The sequence below is a fragment of the Amblyomma maculatum genome, chromosome 7 (assembly GCF_055883805.1).
Source record: "Amblyomma maculatum isolate TAMU_Amacu chromosome 7, ASM5588380v1, whole genome shotgun sequence".
In the NCBI taxonomy this organism is placed as follows: domain Eukaryota; kingdom Metazoa; phylum Arthropoda; class Arachnida; order Ixodida; family Ixodidae; genus Amblyomma; species Amblyomma maculatum.
The window spans coordinates 126201549-126216408 of record NC_139350.1 but is presented as its reverse complement, the minus strand read 5'-3'; the positions used below and the strand labels follow the sequence as shown (position 1 = coordinate 126216408).

Below are 14860 nucleotides of genomic sequence, written 5' to 3'. Positions count from 1 at the left end.
ATTTTTACAGCAGTGCATAAATTCTGTAAAGCGTAAAACCCCCTATTGTGATTAATCTGATGTTAAGCTACATGAACATGTGCAGAGGGCCATGTACCGTGGAGGCCAGGTACCAGCAGCTGCAGGTACCAGAAGGTACTAGAAGGTACCAGCAGCTGCCTTAAGTTTCTTTTAAAAGTTACACACTGAAATGTTGGCCGTGAAAACATTTCTGAAAAAAAAGGACTGTTTCTCCAGTGGGTTGCACATTGCTTAGACTAAGAGCAGTTAGGGATAATTAGAGATAAAGATGTTGACTTATGGGACGTATTGCAAAGAACATTAAGAAGGACGTTTCATTGGACCAGTATGGAATATGATTTCTCTGCAGAAATTGACGATAGAGTATCTTATGATGCAATACTGCTTATTGGCCTCCACAGTATTTGATATTCAACAATGGCTGGATATCATTGTAAATCCGAACCTACTTCCACGAAAGCATGCATTGGTTTGTGGAAATACAGAAAAGAGCTAATCAAGTTCCAAAATGGCTCTTGAAGGTAAGAAGCCAACTATGAATGGGGATTAGAAAATCACCACATGCAAGGGTATTATTGTGTTATTTTTGTTTTGTGTATTGTGTCAAATACTGGCAATAACGAAAAAAAAAGCGGCGAAAGCCTAGTGCTTCATGCCTGAACCAGGCAAGCTGATCTGTTCGTGCTGGCACGCACTCGCGACCCAGCCACAATATTCATAATGTTCTGCCACAATGTTATCTTTCCCAATTTCGTTACAACCAAGGTCCCGTGGTACACGCTGTTGCTATGTAATAGATTCGTGCCATTGCCTTGGCGGCCGCCATTGTTTCTACTTTGCGGAACAACTGGACCTTGAACATGAGCAGCAGAGTTAACACTCTAAATCTACATGCTAGCGCGCTCTGTTAGCAGAAGTGCGGCAGAGAGCGAGGGTGCGTCAATGCATCCGGCTGACTCCTTTCGATTATCTGCTGGTGCCCGCCTTATCTCCGGCATGAGCGATTTCTAGTTGCTACCACTACAATTCGCTTGGGGCGCTTTCAATTCTTCATGCAGTGTTTTAGGGGTATTTTTTGTCCATGCCCTGCAAGAAAGTTGACATAATACGGCTCGCACCTTCTGCTTCGTCAGCAATGGCATCATTATTTTCTGCATTACCACCGTTTGCGCTTGTCTTTACGGTAAACTCGAGGTCCAAGGAGTATAAATACTCACGCATCGCTCTGGAAAGTGCGGCAAATATTTCGCTCCTCCCAAAAGAACGCATAAAAAATAGCATGTATGTACTGCATGCGTGGTCCTGGCGAGCAGGGATGGATAGCCGTACGACTTGGCTCGTACCGGTAATGAAGCGAAGATCAGGTATGCCAGATTAGTCAGCCGAATATGCTGACGCAGCTTGGTTCGCTGCTGTACATCTACTGATAAATTGCGCTGGCATGCAGTGTTTTCAGTTTTGCCACCGCTCGCCTGTTCGGTTTTACTTCTGATGGACCTGTACGCTAGCTCCGCTCCTAATACGGTGCAGTAATTTATATCTATTTCTCATTATGGAGCAACACGACTCACAGTAAGGCAGTTCTATAGTGGATTTACTATAGCACTGATAAATTCAAAAGCGTCCTCAGCTGTCCGTGGCTGAGATACGAAACAACGTGCCTCGTAGCGACCAGGGAGTAGCGCACGACCAGAGCACCGCTCGCTGGCTTCGCCATTGCGGTAAGCTTACAGCAACAGGACTGCAAACGTCGCGAACTTATATATTTTCATGATGCGGCTGGAGGTGAACTTTTTTCGACGTTACATTTAACAACACGCGGTGTAAACGATACTGCAAGGAAGGAATGAGGCTGCAGTGCTCTACTGCTGCGCCATTGGACACTACTCGAAGGCTGTATAGAAGCGCCGCAGGATAGCCAACTACGCACTGCATAATTTATATTTTGCTCTTTAAACATTTACTGCGCAATGTGTACGTTGTTGAAGAAGGCCAGCCAGCTCGAGCGCTTTTCGCACTTTGGCACCGATTTTCGACATGCGCAAATGTGGCGACTTTGCTTTCCCTTTTTACCCACTCTACAGTAGCATTGACTGTGCCGTTGTTTTCGGGAGCCAAACATGGCTCGAAACTCATACATTAATAGTACAAGCTGTTTGACACTGCAGGAAGAATATTTTGTTTTCTAAATCGAGTTCTTCAAACACTGGAAGCGCCGCGCACGAGCAATACCACCGGCGCCGACCGGAGATGCCGCGGACACCCCCAATGTTTTTAGCTCTGTTTTCCCCTCCCTTCACTATCCACCTCCTTTCGGCATTTCTTTGCCCATTTTTTTCGACCGGCCACGAAAAACACCCTCCGAAAAAAATAGTTGTGGTTTAGCTCTGGTTAAGCCAACTTGAATTGCGAAAGCAATGGCGGAAACTTATTTTGCCTGCTAAATTATTCCCTATCAGGCCCTATCAGTATAAGGAGCTACATTATTGGGGACACTTAAGGTCATCCATTAAGGGTAATACGCGAGAGCGTAGGCTACCAGCCCACATATAAAGTCACGCTTCAACCGAGCCGTATGGACGTGCCTGCGTGTCGTAGGGGTAATGAGAATGCCAAAGGTTCTGGCAGGCTGATTCTGATATCACCCTCCCATATGAAAGGGGCGACTCGAGTTGGCAGCTCCTGCCCGGGGCATAGGGGTAAAGGGAATTCAAATGTCATGGCAGGCTGATTTTTTTATGAGGAGACCGTAGCTACGCCGTGAAGAGGCGTAGCTACGAGGTCTCGCGTTGGCTGTCATAGTGTTGCTTTTGCAATAAAATATTTCTGGCTATGCCACTGCCCTCGAACGATGTCACTAGGATCGCAGACAATCACGGGTGACATCAGCGCGTCTAACCTCTAGATTGCCGCCTGTCGACCACCTTCGGCCGCCTGAACCGCCGAGAAGAATTCAGTCATTTGTGCGAAGGCTCGGCTTTGAGAAAAATCGTATGAGTGATCATTGAGGGTAAATGCAGCTGCTTTGCATTTTTTTACCACACGTATGTAGGATATCCCAACACAATGCAACCAATATATTAATATGATGGAGTGTTCTAATCCAGTGAAACCATCTGAGGACTGTTGAGAGTAACTCGCAACATTTTTTTCTCCATAGTTTATTTGGTAGTGAAGACAGTAGTTTTCTAATTATTTTCTTATGGAAGAAACTGCCAAATATGATGTGCTATATGGATTTGAAAACCAGCCTTCTTAAGTGCCTGCTCCAACATGGAGCTTTACTAACGTGCTTATTTTACCACCCTTAAACGCTTCCGAGCTATAAATGTTTCCGAATTCAAGTGGCTCGTGCTCCATCAGCGCCTCAAGACTACTAAGAAAAAACAAAATCTGCCTTTTTCTTTTTTTGCTCCTTTTCCTCTGCTCCCGTATAGAGCGGCAGTGCATCCACATTTGAGCTGCACTTCGATGTTTTTTCCACATACTGTGGTTATTTTAACGTAAAAACAAAGTAGCAAAAAATTGCCAATTACACACAGTCATTTTCTACATGTGTCGATGGTTAGTTGTGACTTTTTTTATTGTGCGCACGGGGATAGAGAGAAAACTAGCATGACGAGTCATACTCTTTATGTTATATTTGATCAGAAATACTTACTTTAATTTCCACAAAAGGTGCCGGTTTTCCAGCACTCGCTAAGTCAACCATTTCTGGCGTCGAGTAGGCAGTGCAGCAGGTCAACTCAGTCATACCGTATACTGCATTGAAAAAATAATAAAAACCGCACATAAGACAAAATAATCCAAACAATACTAATGTATTTTGTTGCTCTGGATGAGTTCAGAAATACGCAGTTAAAAACTTCTTAGCATGGCTTCCTTAATATTCGCATTGATGTCAGCCAAAAATATCTCAAAGATAATGAGTTAACATCACTAAAGAGGCCCGCTGATTACCCGTACAACAATGCTACTAAGTGGGCGAAAAGATGATTCTTTAGCAAAGGTTACATAGAGCCGCGCTAATCGTCCATTACCGAATCCCGTAGCACCACCAACAAAAAAAAAAAAAACGCTGCCTAACTCTCTTTTCTGCACGCTTACGCTTTAGCTGCGTTTCTTGAAACACCTGTGCGAATTCTTTAGACAGCTTTAATGCCCCTTTCTGATATATGAAGCAGCACATGCGCAAGGGGGTACCTTAATTGATGCAGGAATGAATAAGCACTTTCAGCATTTCTGAGCGGCTGTCCAGACCCTCATTAAGCGTACATGTGCAGCCTTTCTGATTTTCACTAAGACCGCTCGAGCGCCGACTGCCGGTGCTGTGCTGTGTAGGTCCACCAAGCAGGAGATAAATCACTGGAAGGGAAAGGGCTTGCCCACAATTCCGGCTGCCGAATGTAGCCTAATTCCGTAGGCAGATATCATTAATTTTGATGCCACCCCTGCATATTGTCAGTTATTATGCATCGCAGCCGCACGAAGCTGTGACTAATTATTTTCTTCACTGCGTAAGGTGTAGATAGTATTCAAAAATCACGATTTGTAAGATGCAATCTAATAAGCCAAAAAAATCGCTACTTAGGAAAAAATAATTGCAAACGACCCTGGATAATGGCGCATTCACCTAACTATAAGGCGGTGACTACCGCATCCCAACCACGCAGAAATAAAACAGACCTATACCGCTTGCACTGAAGCTTCATAGTTGAAAAACAATATATATAATACTGATGCGTGGCTGGAATCTGGGAACCCCGCCAATCTGTGGCCGTCCTTGTCTACCAACTGGGCTCACCCGGATAGCTAACAGGTAAGGTGAAAGTGCAAGAGGGAATCGACCAATAACTTGGAGAAGAAGTAGTGTTTTTCCAAAGTTTAGGGAAATCCAGCAAGGTGGAGTAGATTTGTAATAATTGAGAAAGTATTTAACAATAATTGGAAGAGATGCTCCGGAGATACTACTTCGGAACGCAACCAGGCTTTCGTCATCCTTGAACGTAGCGCTTTTTCATCCACGGATCCAGACTCATAAATACGCCGCATATTGAAAAGAAAAGCAAGGCTATCAGAACTTGGCAATAACACTTGCTTCACACGGACTGCGTCGCACGAAGCAGACTAGCCAAACACAAGGCGCTCTTCGGCAGCAAGAAAAGTGCCCATGCTTGTTCCCTCTCCCGATATTTTTAAACATCTGTGGGGTTGTACCTGAGTGTATAATTTTAGTTGAGGTTCTTGTTAAAATATACTTGCTTTTCGTGGAGATAGTTAACTAGTTTTTCTTAGCTCGACCGCTAAGCTGAACTGGCTCGAATAGAAGTGCAATGCAAAGGGGCTTAAAATGCAAAGAAAGCGTGTGGGTCATGAATAAGTGCAGGACTTCTTTGTTACTGCTGTCCTTTTTTGAGGGATGCTACTTGTTGAATCAGCCTAGGAACTTGGTACATCTAATTTCTTGTTTCGTTAGCCCTGTCATCTTGAGGCCGCAGAGGAGCAAGATAGCTTTGTGACACTTTGCAAGGAGGTAGCCGCTGATGAGCTTAGAGGAGGAGTATCCTCTTTTCGCCCAACAAAAAAAGATGCCATAAACGCACGGCAGGCTAATGCTTGCAGCTTACTTTCAGTTCAAGTGCGACTCAGAAAACTGAGCTGAACACCTGCTGGCAGGCCGTGTAAAGCATACGTCCCGCTGTTACGATCGAAACTACGGGGGCAATAAATTTATCCCCAAAGCCCACCAGTTTCAATTAATTCATCCCTCTGCATCTCTTCAATGCGGGATATTTGCTTTCTTCCTCTGCTCAACAACACCGTTCGTTTAGGTATACATTAACAATACAAAAAAAATGGCAATCGTGTGTTCGTAGAGTCGCTGTGATCCGCACAAACTCTGCGACCAACTCCGCGATGAGATAAAACTCTTCTCTCCACCAGAACCATTTTTCGAACCTTGGTTTACTTACTGCCTTCACAGCATCGCGTGCAAAAAAGCGTTGCGCACTCTTCACAAGTCCTAACATTAAAATATCTCGGAGATTTTTCCATCTGGGCAACATTCAGTGCAAAAGGGTTGACTGGCTTTTTTTTTTCATTCTTTCATAATAACTATGATAAAGCCAACTGTGGCTACATGCGACAGACATCCCTCTTGCACAGGTGCGCAAGCAGATGTCGTCTGGCGCTCTGGGATCATTGCCCCCTCACCGCGCTACATGCTTCACCGTTCATTATACGCTGCTAGCTGACGCTGCTGCGTGTTTGGAACTCTTCAGTCCTAAAACAAGGCGCATCCGGTGTATTTTACTAAACGTGAACGCATTTCTATCATAGTAAATGTTTAAACCGTGGAGTTATTTACCAGACAAAAATGTACAGAAATAAACTTTTCATTGTGTAGCAGACCAACATCGATCTGTGACGTGAGAAACATGGTGGCACTGTGATTGCTGCCTGGCCTGACTGGGATTGTAAAGGATAGTAAGCGCGCGAAGAACTGCATGAAAAAAAAAAGTTTTCAGAGCCGTTTTATCATTCGTCTCACGTCGTGCCTCCCGGAAGGTTTAACCAAATGCATACATCCTAGAATAGATTGCATAAGTATAAGAAACTTCATCTCGATGGAGGCATATTTTTAGAACACCTCGAAACGTTTGCTTTAGAGTCGGTCATCTTTGCATATATGAGACTGAAGCGTGGCCCATAAAATCACAAGCAAGAAAACTCTTCGAGATATGTTACTGGTGTGAAGGAGTACCCATAAAAATGGCAGACCGCTAACAGTTTGGAAGCGCTTCGAAGATTTTAACAAAATTTGCTATATCATTTGCAGGGTATCTGTGGAAAGTGCCAGGTGCGTGTTGTGCATGTGGACATACCCCTGAACAAGCGCTCTATCCGCTGGGTTTTTCTCGGAATAACGCAAGCTTGTCATTTGCTCCCGTATGGCACTGCGGGCGCTACATTTTCTGGCAAATAGTACTGCCGTTCAAAATAATGACGGTGCATAGGTTTACATGGAAGGCAGTCCTGAAACAACACAACAAACGAACTGCGGGAAGTTGCAGACGACGGCGCAACAAAACTCACACCGTGGCACAACCGGACGCAGGAGCCGGAAGCGGCGGAGGTGTCTCCTGCACCGTACGTCGTCTGCAAGAGCCCGTGGTTCTCTTTTGGGTCGCTTGCTATGGCGTCTCAGAAATCATTTTTGTGCGTAATACTTTCTGAGTCACAGCATCACCATTATTGACCAAATTTAGAGCACGAGGCTGACCGTCGAGACTCAGAGAGATGCTTGCGCGATTCGGACGAACGTGCCAACGCATAATTACCAGTTCATGTGTATGTCTAGTTCCGCAACGCGCATTTATGGAGTTTATTTTGAAACGATCTCTTCCAAGAAACGTTGCATGCATTGTCACACTGTAAAAAAAAAAATCCTCTTCAGATGCTCTTGTTCTCGTGTATTCCGTGTGTGTTTATTTATACCCCGTGTTCGCCTCAGCGTCCTCGAGTACTCTTTATGTGTATAAACGTGCTTTTGGTTGGTAAGACGAGAAATGGAACAATGTATCAACTTACTTTGTATGACCCCCTTCAAGCCGAGTTTCGCTGTGATCCTTTGCAGTACGCTTGCGCTCGAGGAGCTTCCACCCACCATAAGCTTTTTCACGCTGCTTGTGTCCACGTGCTCCAGGAGAGGGTGCTCCTCAAGTTTAGCGACAAACATAGGGTACATCGGAAGCACTGTCGGCTGGCAACACAGAAAAACGGCATATTTTAGGGCACGACATGAGTGGTGCCGTTAGGCTAAAAATCCTTTGACATTTTTTTTCAGCGGTTATAACTTTGTGTGGTGAAACAGTCGCAATATTAGGACTGATAAACCTTCGATTCCCTTAACGAGGCATTCAAAAGTGGAATGGGCGCAGCTCAGTTCTGGTATTGTACAACCCTAAGTGCTTATCGGCGCGATTTCAGAGTGCATTATTCGTAGTGGTTTGCGCGCCATTGATCGTTGAGCTCTTGTTGAAAATGCTGAAGAATAGTCTGCACGTATGCAGCGCAGTCTTTAGGGTGGCCGTTCGTTGACCGCTGCGTACGAAATGGGCATTCGTAACCATTCAGTAACTAATTCTTCGAGTTCTTCCGAGACAGTACAAAATATATTTTTGCGCAAAAACCTACAACTGGATGCATTTAAACGTTCGTATTCGCTGTGCAAATACGGCAAGTGCATATACACACTCCAGAAAGGTGCAGAGTGCCGCAAACAGCCCAATTAAATGCTTATTTTAGAATACCATATTCGTAATTTAAAAGTACAACGTATAATTGGGAAGAGAGAAAGCCGGCACTGGTTTTATTTCTCGCCTCGGTTAGTGTCATGGCGGGTACTCGGCGCTGCCACGTCATAGCGCAAGTGCAATAACTTTGTGCACCTTCCTGTTTGCTAAAGTTTTGGCTGGGGCGTGGAGATCATGTGCAGAAAAAATAAACTATCGCCACTTAATGCCAAATGTCTTATGCATATTAAATACGAAATCCCCTTTCTCCCATTTTTAGTAACTTGCAATCACATTTAGCTAGAATATCACCCAGAATTATGCTATTTTTCATCTGTGAATGAAATCCAGAGCGGAAAATCTGCAATAATTTTAGCCTGTGCTGGACTTGAACTAGCGGATGCACAAAAACAGCACCTTACTTCTCCTTCGTCTGAGGTTATTCACGCATCCCCGCATCTTCTTACAGGACGTGTTCTTAGTGGTATCCTCGCGCGCACGATGTAGAAAATTATAGTGATCCCTATCTTTCCGCATAAATTCTGCGCACTGAATATTCGCTTATGTGAAATGACAAGGAGGGTTATTAAAAACTTAGAACATTGCCGCCTTAGGATAAAATTTGCACCGTTTTCTTCAGTTGCAGAAGTTACTTAAACCTTCCTCATCAAGTAAAGTAATCAGGTAGGTCAGATCGAATATCCCAAATCTGGTGCGTAAACTGTAACGAACGTCAGTGTGTAGTTGTGAAGGGCTGGATAATTTTGTGTACAGCCTAGAGCTCTTTATCCAGCACTAGCATAATACTTTATTACGCATTCATTACCGATCAAAATGCGGCCGACGCAAACGGGATTCTAGATTACGTCCTTGGGCTCGGCATAATCATTAATAGTCCACTGCGGGTTGTCTTTAATATGTAGCGTGATAAAGTGATAAACAATGCTGGTGTTGTAGACTGTCTCCATTAGGCCAGCTCACAAGTGCAATGATTCCGCGATTTCAGCAATGCTGGCGTTGGTCATAGTTATGAAGCACTCTTATGGATCAGCGATCATGAAAATTATGTCCTCTATTTGTTCGCAGTTTTTTTGCACAGGCAGGATACACGTTCCTAATAGCAGTAATAATGAAGCAATTTTATAATGAGAAACGAAAAGTTCACTGCGTGATATCTGCCATCCTTGGTCCCTCCTTCATGACGCGAGCTGTATACACTTCATAATAAGTATATTCCTGCAAGAGAGCCCAGACAATGAACACAAAAAGAAAATTTGCGGTCGCTTCAGAAGAATTTTCTATAACATTTTTGTCATAAACGTGTAGTAAAACTAGAAAAATTGCAGCAATAACAAGATTTTGTGAAGTTAGTACAGAAAATTAATCCAGTACTGACTAAGAAACTAGAAAAAGTAGTATTGAAAGAACTGCAATACTGCAGAAAAGTGTACAGAGATGCACGAAATCCTCTCGTAAGGAAACTGTGGCGAACTAGTTATGGTATCTTCTGTCATTATGGTATGGTATCTTCTATCACAGTTCTGTCATTTCTAATTTCATCGCAAAAGGCAGTCGATAGCTAAAATATTTCCTGGACATATTTCTCAGTCGCAAAATATAGTTGCGTCCACTAAGTGTTTTCTCCGCGCTGCTCCAAATTCTCACTGTAGAGTCTGCATCCCACCGTCTCTTATTATTACAGTATGCCATTGATATAAATGCTTGATGGAATGAGAGGCTGTAACGTTTTGCGGCGTTCAAGGTATATTGAAGCGAAATATTCATTACGCCAGGTAGTCTGAGTATGCATGCTTTGCACCTTGAGGAAGATTTAGAGGTCAAACTTCTCTGTTAAGCCTGTTGGTGGCCATGCGACTTTGGGGCATAGTCACGTAGGCAACCAAATGGTCCATTTTCCCTGTCAAGGTCAAGGTCACGTGACCTTGTGGTCGCAATGTGACGTTGGGGCGTAGTCCAGTAGGCTACCTAGTGGTCCATGACTACTGTCAAGGTCACGTGACCTTGTGGTCGCAATGTGACGTTGGGGCGTAGTCCAGTAGGCTACCTAGTGGTCCATGACTACTGCCAAGATCATGGTCATGTGAGGTGCCATCGAGTATGCACGGCTTTCACCTCGAGGGAGATTTAGAGGTCAAACTTTTGTGGTAAACCTGGTGGTCGCCTTGTGACAAGGGCATAGTCACGTATGCCCCCAGGTGGCCCGTGACCACTGCCAAAGTCAAGGTCATGTGACCTGGGGGTCGCTATGTGACTTTGGGGCATAGTCCAGTAGGCCACCTAGTGGCCTGTGACCAATATCAAGGTCAAAATCACGTGAGCTGCCGTCGGTTATGCACAGTTTTCACCTTGAGGAAGGTTAAGAGGTCACACTTCTGTATTAAACCTGGTGGTCGCCATGCGACTTTGGGACATAGTCACGTAAGCCGCAAAGTGGCCCGCGACCACTGTCAAGGTCAAGGTAACGTGGTCTGACGGTCGCTATGTCACGTGGAAGTAGAGGGCGCTAGAGAGCCGATACGTGTATAAATAACAGCCGCCGGGCTCCTACCTAGGTTACAACACTGCAAGAGATGGAGGAGGATGAACACCCTGCTACAGTAGCGCGCCGGAACGCGAAGGCACGTCTCAATGACGCCCTGAAAAGGCGACGCGCCGAAGCCAAATGAAGAACAAGCTTTACATTTGGAGAAACGCACAATGTGTTTAATGCAAGCTTCGCAATGAGCGCAGTCATGTACATCAAGCTTTCGCTTCCCTCTATTGTTAAACAAAGTTGAACCATAAGCGAATTTATTTTCGGGAGTATTTTTGAGCGGACGTCGCTTGTTTTCTTTTATTTACTGAGAAATGCATGACTAATATAAAGACAATAGTGAGTTAGTATTTGCAGCAAGACACACTGGGAACATTTTGTTCCCGGTTTTACATGCGTGTACTGCGGCATGTGCACTCTCTAGTTGTTTCTTTCATCAGGTGTATAACTCATGTCCTGGGAGGTTTAGTTTTAAGGTTTGGTTTTCATAGCCGACGTTGTTTTGGGACGTTATAACGTCCCAAAACAACGTCGGCTATGAAAGACGCCGTAATGTAGGTTTCCGGAAATTTCAACCAACTGGAGTTCTCTAACCTGCACAGGCCTTCGATTTACCAACTTCGGGCAGCATCTTGCCTGCCAGAAAATTCACTTCTGAGAGGAAGGGCCATCGTGGTCACAAGGGCTGGCGGCCACCGGAGCCCGCCAGCCGGCCGAGCCTACCTACGTTCACGGTGGACGGCGATATAACCATGGCGGCAAGATGCAATGGGGGGGGGGGGGGGGGGGGGGGGGGGGGTGCCGCCTCGAATTGCTCTCCACCAGTTAGGTCAGTTACGTTGTCCAGCGATGCATTGCGTGCGGCAGCGTATCAGAGCAGCGCGAGCAGACGGCGGTAATAGGCTCCCTGAATGAGAAAGAAATGGCATGGAGCTACCACTGGCCGCCGAAAAGGGTAGAACAAACAGCTGTTCGCGCTTGAGGACGGCTCTTGCGATGGACTTCGATGGGTTGTGAAGCGCACTACTGAAGAGTTAATCAAAGCTACACGTACGCTTTAAAACTTTTGATTTGCACCATATCTGAGGAATTTCGCTAGCACTGTTCATAAAACAGTATTCTGTGTTATCGTATTATCGCGTCTGCCGAATACGCGCATTATGATTGCAGAACGCTCAGTTTTTACTCAGCTGTGACTCAGCAGACTCGGCTGCGACCCATCGCAGGATATATCTGTTACAAAAGGTATTTGATGCACTGTGCAACACCACAAACCCCGAGCGTCCACGCTTTCATGTGCCTGGCAGCACCGTGTTCAGGGAAAAGAGGACCCTAAGTAGTGGAACCAACGGCCAAGTGTTGCATACATACATAATGCATACCCGTAATGCATACATAACCTCGTGATGAAAATACATCCGCTGGTTGAATGTTTTTGTCGTGGACTCATCTGTACCGGTAATGTTAATGTGCATGCATGCATTATGCGCGTTCTTGAGCACGTACTGGAAGTTGGAATCCGCTCCCACACCCGAGAAGGTGTTCGAATAGTATCGTAAAACAAGCTGAGAAATACGACAGTAGAAATATATTTTGCGAATTCGTTTTAATAACGCAGTATGAAGCATGCACCTGCGCTTGTAAATGGCGAGAGGAGCTATGTTGCTGCACGTATACTAGATAAGTAAACAGCGGCAATTGAAAAAGACGTAAGAGATGATGCCCCACCGCGGACCAACCACAATAAACACCTGAGCCGACCTCGAGATTGAACAAAACGTCGCACGAAGCACCGTCATCCTTCTAGTCTATGTAAAAATACCCGCGCATGCTACCCCCTTCCACATCACCTCTCCGTCGCCTGCTATAGTTGCCCGAACAATACACAATTGATCTGACCATTCCTGGTAGCCACTGGGTAGCCTGCACCCACCCAGCTATAGAAAAAAGCGAACACGTTCTGCCAGCAACCGCAAATGGACGGAACGGCTCGAAAAAAAAAAGAACAAATGGCTGGCTTCTCGCTCAGACGACCCGCGGGCAGCCCGTTGCTTGCCACAGGGGGATAATCGAAGCCCGCTATCATCACACAGTACACCGGTGTCTTGAGTTTTGCCTCCATTCAAACGCGGACGCTGCGGATGGAGCCTTGTCCACGTCCTCAGAATCAGAAATTGAGCGCCCTAACAACTGAACCCCCGAAATAATAATACAAAGGGGCTGCATGAGACCGGTCTGAGGTTCCATGTTTATGTCAGGAAAACGATGCTCGGTAGCGCTCAATGAGTTACATCCTAGTCAGTGTGTTTCTTGTCACTAGGTTTTTATAAAGAGGATGCGCCCAACAGGTTGGAATGCGTTCCGAAATTTTGTAGAAGAATCGGGTTCCTGATGCCGACCTAAATGCAATATTTGTTCTTTTTTTTTCTTTTTTTAGAATTACTTTTACATGTACAGTTGGTACTTTCATTTGTCCGCTAATGAAAGTCACTTATTGCGTTTTTCTGTTGTCTTTAATGATGCTACTGCTGTTTTTTTACTTAAACGTTTAATGCTAGTACTCCTATAGTTAGTGACTTTCGTACCCCTTTCTAATGTTTTAATACGCTTCGTGACCTCAAAGATACAGTCAAGATCTTTGCAACCATAACAATGAAACACGGTTTCCTCCCTCTCAAGCCTCACTGAAAACTAATTGAGGAGGGCAGTGTTTTCCTAATAACTGACTTTTATAGGGCTTAAACACTAGTCGAACGGTGAGTATAAAAAGCCCCAATCATCATCATCACTCATTTCTAGATCATTTACTGCCCGTCGACCATAGTTCCCGTCTTATTCTAAGCTCGTCTTCAAAAAAATCACTAATTAGATTTCTTCATACTGACATGAAGCACATATCCAAGCGATGATTTTATTTTTCGGTTTTTTTTTTTCACTCTCACGTAGGCAAACGATCATAGTGCCCGCCTACAATTGGTTGCCGTGAGCACAGTGAGACCCTATTGCTGTGTTGTCACTGAAATTGAACAGACATTTTGACACATAACCATGCTTGCGGAAGTAAGCCAGGACCAGGCTGAGCAGAGACGTCTACCTCTCGAACCACAATAAAACCATCACCATACAGCGCTCTACGGAGCTTTATACGAAACAAATCATATTTCAGTATCGTCTGCACCTGCATACGAAGACCATAGTAGTGTATTTAATGTCAGATCAGGCTGAGCGAAAACGGAGCCACTTGTGCATTTTAATATGAACACAGCTAGCTTAGCCATCCCAAGTGCAAAACTTCACAAGCTGCTTTATTTTTGGTAGGCTTTTCGTTAAGCTGAAGCTTCGGGGCAACAACAATTCCCCAAAGGTCTTACACCTTTTAAGAGGGTGCTTAAACACGACATGTGTTGGTAATTGAAGTACGTAATTAAACTATTTTGAGCGAATATCATTTTCTTTCTAAGAATCGTCAATCTGATCATCAAGAAGTGAACGACACCTTTCCGGTCCCGTATCTTACCTCTGTGTGCCGGCAGTAGCAATTACGAAGCTACGAAGCGTCTAAAGATCGTCATTGCTGCTATACGGTACTGTCAAAAAGCGTTTGACACTTACTAAACATTTATGTCAATTATAAGGACAGACTGAAAATTTGTGCCCGAAGGGCAAAAAGACGAGTCTTTGTAGACCTCTGGAATCCGGGGTTGTTGAATTGCGTTCTAAATCTAAGTACAGAGTTGTTTGCATATTTCAATCCCGCTAAAATAGGTTCGCGGCGGGCCCTTGGTCTTAGTAGCGCAACATGTCATGAATATGAAGCGAAAATTACTCTACATTAAGCACGCCAATTGGGAAAAAAAAATAGTTATGCGGTGGACGTTTAACATGACTGAGTGTGCAACAATGTGAAAGTAATCGCTGAACTGGCTGTTTAATGTTCACCGTACGTCAAGTTAAGCATGATAGCCGTAGCGGCACATTTTAATAAGTGTCA

The 14860-nt window shown here is 44.7% G+C and overlaps 1 protein-coding gene across 1 annotated transcript in view; it reads right to left on the bottom strand.

Moving 5' to 3' along the window:
- The window catches only part of LOC146184683 (uncharacterized), a 64001-nt gene that overhangs the window by 13543 nt on the left and 35598 nt on the right, over positions 1 to 14860 (bottom strand). Inside the window, exons 6-7 of the mRNA XM_084608599.1 lie at positions 7612 to 7783; positions 3683 to 3783 (exon numbers count right to left, since the gene is read on the bottom strand). Of these exons, the coding sequence (XP_084464725.1) occupies positions 3683 to 3783; positions 7612 to 7783 (273 nt within the window). The remainder of the gene's footprint in view (positions 1 to 3682; positions 3784 to 7611; positions 7784 to 14860) is intronic.